The 7,500-nt window shown below is 42.5% G+C and overlaps 1 protein-coding gene across 5 annotated transcripts in view; it reads right to left on the reverse strand.

Moving 5' to 3' along the window:
* Positions 1-7,500, reverse strand: part of LOC121889648 (voltage-gated potassium channel subunit beta-3-like) — a 28,818-nt gene that overhangs the window by 3,308 nt on the left and 18,010 nt on the right. For all 5 annotated transcript variants that reach the window (XM_042401791.1, XM_042401790.1, XM_042401793.1 and 2 more), the window contains 5 exons: positions 7,000-7,044; positions 6,867-6,910; positions 2,859-2,945; positions 2,112-2,197; positions 1,791-1,911 (listed from right to left, as the gene is read on the reverse strand). In XM_042401791.1, coding sequence (XP_042257725.1) covers positions 1,791-1,911; positions 2,112-2,197; positions 2,859-2,945; positions 6,867-6,910; positions 7,000-7,044 — 383 coding nt within the window. The remainder of the gene's footprint in view (positions 1-1,790; positions 1,912-2,111; positions 2,198-2,858; positions 2,946-6,866; positions 6,911-6,999; positions 7,045-7,500) is intronic.

A 7,500-nucleotide genomic window follows, 5' to 3' on the forward strand; every position in this document is an offset into this window, starting at 1 on the left:
CAACCACCCAATAACCACCTAACAACCAGCTAACACCCAGCTAACAACCACCTAACAACCACCCAATAACCACCCAATAACCAGCTAACAACCAGCTAACAACCAGCTAACAACCACCGAATAACCACCCAATAACCACCTAACAACCAGCTAACAACCAGCTAACAACCACCTAACAACCAGCTAACAACCACCAAACAACCACCCAATAACCACCTAACAACCAGCTAACAACCACCTAACAACCACTTAACAACCAGCTAACAACCACCTAACAACCAGCTAACAACCACCTAACAACCAGCTAACAACCACCTAACAACCACCCAATAACCACCTAACAACCACTTAACAACCCTCTAACAACCATCAAACAACCACCCAACAACCACTTAACAACCAGCTAACAACCACCTAACAACCCTCTAACAACCATCAAACAACCACCCAACAACCACTTAACAACCAGCTAACAACCACCTAACAACCAGCTAACAACCACCTAACAACCACCCAATAACCACCTAACAACCAGCTAACAACCAGCTAACAACCACCCAATAACCACCTAACAACCAGCTAACAACCACCTAACAACCCTCTAACAACCATCAAACAACCACCCAACAACCACTTAACAACCAGCTAACGACCACCTAACAACCATCAAACCACCAGCTAACAACCATCAAACCACCAGCTAACATCCACCTAACAACTAGCTAACAACCACCAAACAACCAGCTAACAATCACATAACAACCAGCTAACAACCAGCTAACAACCACGCAATAACCACCTAACAAACAGCTAACAACCACCCAACAACCACTTAACAACCACCTAACAACCACCTAACAACTAGCTAACAACCACCAAACAACCAGCTAACAATCACATAACAACCACCTAACAACTAGCTAACAACCACCTAACAACCAGCTAACAACCACTTAACAACCAGCTAACAACCAGCTAACAACCACCTAACAACCCTCTAACAACCATCAAACAACCACCCAACAACCACTTAACAACCAGCTAACAACCACCTAACAACCATCAAACCACCAGCTAACAACCATCAAACCACCAGCTAACATCCACCTAACAACTAGCTAACAACCACCAAACAACCAGCTAACAATCACATAACAACCACCTAACAACCAGCTAACAACCAGCTAACAACCACTTAACAACCACCCAATAACCACCTAACAACCAGCTAACAACCACCCAACAACCACTTAACAACCACCTAACAACCACCTAACAACTAGCTAACAACCACCAAACAACCAGCTAACAATCACATAACAACCACCTAACAACTAGCTAACAACCACCTAACAACCAGCTAACAACCACTTAACAACCATCTAACAACCAGCTAACAACCATCAAACAACCAGCTAACAACTAGCTAACAACCATCTAACAACCAGCTAACAATCACATAACAACGCTCTAACCATCTCTGAATGAGGCAGAATGTACAAACATTAAAAATGTAGAATCTACAACAATTAAATACTAACATGTTTGTGTGTAGGTGTGTGTTTTGATATGTACAGGTGTATGTACAGGTGTGTGTACAGGTGTGTGTACAGGTGTGTAGGTGAGTGTGTACAGATGTGTGTAGGTGTGTAGGTGTGTGGGTGAGTGTTTCCAGGTGTTTGTACAAGTGTGTCCAGATGTGTGTACAGGTGTGTAGGTGTGTGTACAGATGTGTGTAGGTGAGTGTGTCCAGGTGTGTGTACAGGTGTGTGTACAGGTGTGTGTCATACCTATCTTGTGGTACAGTTCAGGCAGGTGCAGCTCCACTTTGTCTCTTTGGAAGTAGTGATACTCTGCCTGCTCACACACCGGAGGAACCAGGTTAAACTGTCGGGCGATAGAGTACGCCTCCTAACACACACACAGGTGAGACACACAGGTGAGAGACAGACAGGTGAGACAGGTGAGACAGACAGGTGAGACAGACAAGTGAGATAGACAGATGAGACACACAGGTGAGACACACAGGTGAGACAGGTGAGATAGACAGGTGAGACAGACAGGTGAGACAGGAAGACAGACAGATAATCTGAGGTTCTGTTGTGTCCTACCATGATCTCGACAGCGTTCCAGCGTGATGTTCCCCAGTACATCGCCATGCCCTGATCAATCACAAAGGTCATCGCACGAACAATCTCTGCACGCGCACACACACACACACACACACACACACACACACACAAACACACACACACACACACACACACACACACACACACACACACACACAAACACACACACACACACACACACACACACACACACACACACACACAGTATAAAAACACTCAACATATAAACATTTTCTCTTCATATTTCACATCTGTCGGTTCAGACTGAAACATCTCAACAGTTACTAGCTAATGTTACATCACGTATACAAACCTGCTCTCATTATTAACGGCTATAAAATCACCCTTATAGAAAACAACTCATCATACATTTAACAACAAACTGTTATCAGAAAATAACACATAGTAAATATGAATGAAGCAACCTCTGCTGTGATAAAACCAACACCTGGACTGTAATCACACCTGCTCACATTATCACAGTTTCACTAACTCACTAACATTAGTCTGTTACTCACCTCAATCACATCAGAAGCTCCAGTCCCTTATTGTGTATATGATGTCCGTAACATGTGTACTAAACTGTCAGGTACTTTTTAAAACACACAATACATGACATGCAACGTGGGGAATATTAATGCTAATAGAAACATGGACTGAATAGCAAGCATTAGCATGCTAGCATTAGCTTGTTTTGTCGTGTTTTTGTGTGTCGTGAGTTCTGACCCTCCATCGGTGCGTTGACGTCACTCCTGTTGGCGAAGACGATATCCACGTAGTCCAACTGTAACCTGGCCAGAGATCCACGCAGACCTGCGACACATCAGTAACTATGACGACAGCAGCCCTCCCTCCGGGACAAAATTAATAACACCTGGAAACTCAAACCAGAGCTGTAAAGCATGTTTCTGTTTTCACCCTGTGTTTGGTCTTTACGGGCCTCCATACATCTATATTTTATTACATGAATCCTTCAACATTTCCACTCTGAATTTCTCCTCTTATCAACATGTACTGTTTAATTTTTTCATTAATTATCCCTCTGCTAAAGCTAATGAGCTCTATATTATTTATTTTATTTTATTCTTAGGAAATAACATTAACATAAGCTCTCCGGCATCAAAACAACATTGTACTCTAAGAACAAGAGCGCCTGTAAAATGTTAAATTGATGTTGTTTATTCTGTGTTTTGTCCACTCTGACGTCACTGTGATGTCACTATGATGTCACTATGATGCCACTGTGATGTCACTGTGATGTCACTGTGACGTCACTGTGATGTCACTGTGATGTCACTACGACGTCACTGTGACGTCACTGTGATGTCACTATGATGTCACTGTGATGTCACTACGATGTCACTGTGATGTCACTGTGACGTCACTGTGATGTCACTACGATGTCACTGTGACGTCACTGTGACGTCACTGTGATGTCACTGTGACGTCACTATGATGTCACTATGATGTCACTGTGATGTCACTATGATGCCACTGTGATGTCACTGTGATGTCACTGTGATGTCACTATAATGTCACTCTGACGTCACTGTGATGTCACTGTGATGTCACTGTGTCTTAAACCTGCATTCTCTCTAACGGCCAGCATGGGGCGACTCCACCGGCTCCATCTAGAGGTCTGACTGTATGGAAGTCTATGAGAAAATGAGCCTCCTTCTCACCTGATTTATTAGCTCAGTAAACTGTTTTCATGGTCTCAGTCGCTAGTTTCAAGTCTTCTTCACTACAGCATGATGTTCGTTTAGTAAATTATGGCCCCATTTAGAGTAAAATAGATGATAAAGCAGCGTATGCTTTATGGCGTGGCTACCTTGTGTGGTTACGTATGTGTAGCCATCGCTATTCCAGTGTTTTCAGTTGATGAAAGTTAACATTTTGGTCGCCTAAAAAGGTCTTTGTTGTACTAAAAGACCCTCTAAGGAGTCAATGTTCGGTTTTTCTGGTAAGTTCATTTTGTTTTAAGCCTGTTTTTTGTTACCATCCCAATTAATATCCCAGTTAACATGAATTACAGCTGCGCGTTGCTGACCAAGCTAGCACTAGCATTAGCATGTGCTCCAGCTTGTCATCTAAATATGGTCACTGATGGCTGCAAGATGGTCAAAATGCAAACCTGAGACTTTAAAACGGGATCACGGTGGCTACATCTGTATTCTTACAGTCTGTGGTTTGTTGTTACGTGTTCAGTAAAGTTAAAAACTGAGAGATGGTCGTATTCACAGTTTGTTTCAGGAGATTTACTGAAAAGCCGCTGACGAGGAAGAAAAAAAAGTGTCTCTGCAGCTAAATATAGTTCACTGTCGAGTTTGTTTCTGTTGTGTAATGAAGGTTTTTGAGGTTCTTTGTGTGCTGACGTCGTCGTTCTGCTGACAGCTGCTGTCAGCGGGAATTATCTCGGACGTTTTGTCGACCTTGTGAAGGACAAACAGCTGGAGTCTGAAGATCAGAACCAGCAGACAGAGACTCAGTGAAAAGTCTCATATCTAAGTAGTAACGGCTAATAGATCGACTGCCTCATTAATAAAATATTTGAGTAATGCTTTATTTTACTGATCTGTCATTTTTGAAGTTTTCCAATCAATCAAACTTTATTTGTCGAGCATCTTTCATAGAGATGATGTAGAATCATGATCACGGAGGCGAAGAGAGAGACGCTCTTATTTCAGTAATAACTGTTGTAACTTTACTGAACATATGTTTCTTTTGTTTGGATTTGGAGCTATATTAATAAAGTTGAATTGAACTGAAAGACCATGTTACTGATCCCCTCCTGTGTGGAACAAACACACCTTCGTATCCCTGACAGCTACAGTTTATATATTAGTTGTAATAATATAATATCCTACGTTCTGCACCTTTAACGTACTGACGTGTGAATCAGCACTTAGTGACCGGTGACGTCGTAACGAGTTGAAAACAGCTGCTGCAGCCCAGTAAACGCAGCTTTAGACGCCGTCCGGAGGTGAAGAATAAAGTAACTGTGAGGCTCATCAGGATGAAATGAAGGTTCACAGTTAATGAAGTGACGACATGTGAAGGAAGGAAACAGCTGCTGGAAACAACTTCAGCTTCAAAGATGATTCAGTTTATGGGATCCTTTGTGGGTTAAATTTAGCATTTAGCATTTCAGAGTGATTTAAGTCAACAGAGCTGTTAGCAGCTTTCAGCAGGACACATGATTGATGCTGCTGCGTGTGTGTGTGTGTGTGTGTGTGTGTGTGTGTAAAACTCCTAATCCAGTCTTGGTGTGACTGAGCCTCTTAAAGCCTCGACGACCTCCGACAACTGACAGAGGACACTGACCGTGTGTGTGTGTGTGTGTGTGTGTGTAATTAGTGTCTGTCCAGTCAGTCCACATCCACAGAGTTAATACTCGGCAGCGTCTCTGTTAAACTGGTTTCTGACTGGTTGTTGGTTCCATATTAGCATCACAAAGCTTTATAACAAAGCTCACAGTCCAGTCACACTTTCTACATTTTGCAGACGCTTTCATCCAAAGTGAGAAAGCAGACGAGACACTGAAGCGTCAGAGGACAGAGACTGAAAGAGGTTTATATATAATTATTAAAGGGTGAAACAACTGGACGGAGACACGTTGATGCTTGTTTGTTTAGTCTGATATCCAGTAATCACAAATGTCTCTCAGGAGGTTTTTCAGTCTGTGCAGCAACACGACATCCTCCGTCCTCAAACCCTCCACCCTGTTTAACAAGACGGCAGCCATGACAGCTCAGCTTCACAATCTATTGGTTTTTTGCATTAAAATGTGTTCTGGATGATCAGGCTGCAGCAGGATCGAGGTTCGAACACATGAGAGTACAGGTGTAAATGCACCCAAGATGAACTGAGGGCAGATCAAACCACCTCCAGAGGTGTTCAGGGACACACTGTGACCACATTAAACACAAGAGGAAATGCATCTGCGCTTGTTGTCAGTCCACATACAACAACTACTACATGGGCAGAAATACGACTGTTCCAAACCAGCTATTAGCCAGTTAGCAAGCTAAGCTGCTAGCAAGAAGGCAGCGAAAAAGCAGCTATTAGCCAGTTAGCAAGCTGAGCTGCTAGCAAGAAAGCAGCAAAAAAGCAGCTATTAGCCAGTTAGCAAGCTGAGCTGCTAGCAAGAAGGCAGCGAAAAAGCAGCTATTAGCCAGTTAGCAAGCTGAGCTGCTAGCAAGAAGGCAGCGGGAAAGCAGCTATTAGCCAGTTAGCAAGCTGAGCTGCTAGCAAGAAAGCAGCAAGCACTTTTTGTGTTGTTGTTGTTGTTGTTTTTGTTGTTTTGGCGCCGGGCAAACGAGAGGAGGACGTGATGTTTGGTTGTTTGAGCTGAACAGAGCGATGTGGACACATGTTAATAGCAGGTGAACATGTGATCAGGTTAAATCATATTTAGATACAATCTGGATATGAGACGCGTTTTAATACAAGATGTAAAGGGACTGTTTGATTTGTGGTGAAATATTGGATCATTTTAACATTTATTGAATGAATCCATGTGAGGAGCTGCTAGTCCAGCAGAAGTATAAAGTACCTCAAAACTGTACTTGAGTAAATGTACTTAGTACATAGTAGTGAACTTTATAGATTTACACACTCAGATTAAATAGTAATAATGATTTCAGTCAGAACTTGTTGTATCTTATATTCAGTGTATTTGAAACATAATTAAATGTATGTGACATTGAAAACATAAAGTTAGAGGTTGTTTACCTTCGATGATGTGTTTCCGTGACAACCCTCGCTCCGTCTCTGCCCTGCAAACACACACACACAAACACACGGTTAGTTTAATCCGGCGGTCTGACAGTAGATACTGTAGTGAAACTGTAGACGCAGCACTCACTGTCCTCCCCAGTAGATCTTAGTGGTCACCACATAACTGGACCTCCTGGCAGCACAGAAACACACACTTATTTCAGCATTATTGTCGTTCTGTCACCATCAGTCAGTGAGAGACGCAGAGCAGCGGCGAGGAGAGAAGATTAAAAAAACGGGACGGACGTGATGAAGGAGACAGAGAGAGACTGATGGAGGGAAAACTGCTGAGTCATGCTGAGAGGAAACCAGTTCATCACAACTCTGCATGTGATGCTACTTTCTACATGTCAGAGGGAAATATTGTACTTTCTACTCCACTACATTTATTTGACAGCTTTAGTTACTTTTCAGATGAAGATTTGACACAATGGATAATATAACAAGCTTTTAAAATACAACACATTGTTAAAGATGAAACCAGTGGTTTCCAACCTTTTTGTCTTTTGACGTCTTACAAAAAGCAGTGTGTAGTCGGGGTCACATTTCACATGTCTATGAGTTGTTAACAGCTCCACCAAATAGTGAT

The sequence above is a fragment of the Thunnus maccoyii genome, chromosome 22, assembly GCF_910596095.1.
Source record: "Thunnus maccoyii chromosome 22, fThuMac1.1, whole genome shotgun sequence".
NCBI classification, from domain to species: domain Eukaryota; kingdom Metazoa; phylum Chordata; class Actinopteri; order Scombriformes; family Scombridae; genus Thunnus; species Thunnus maccoyii.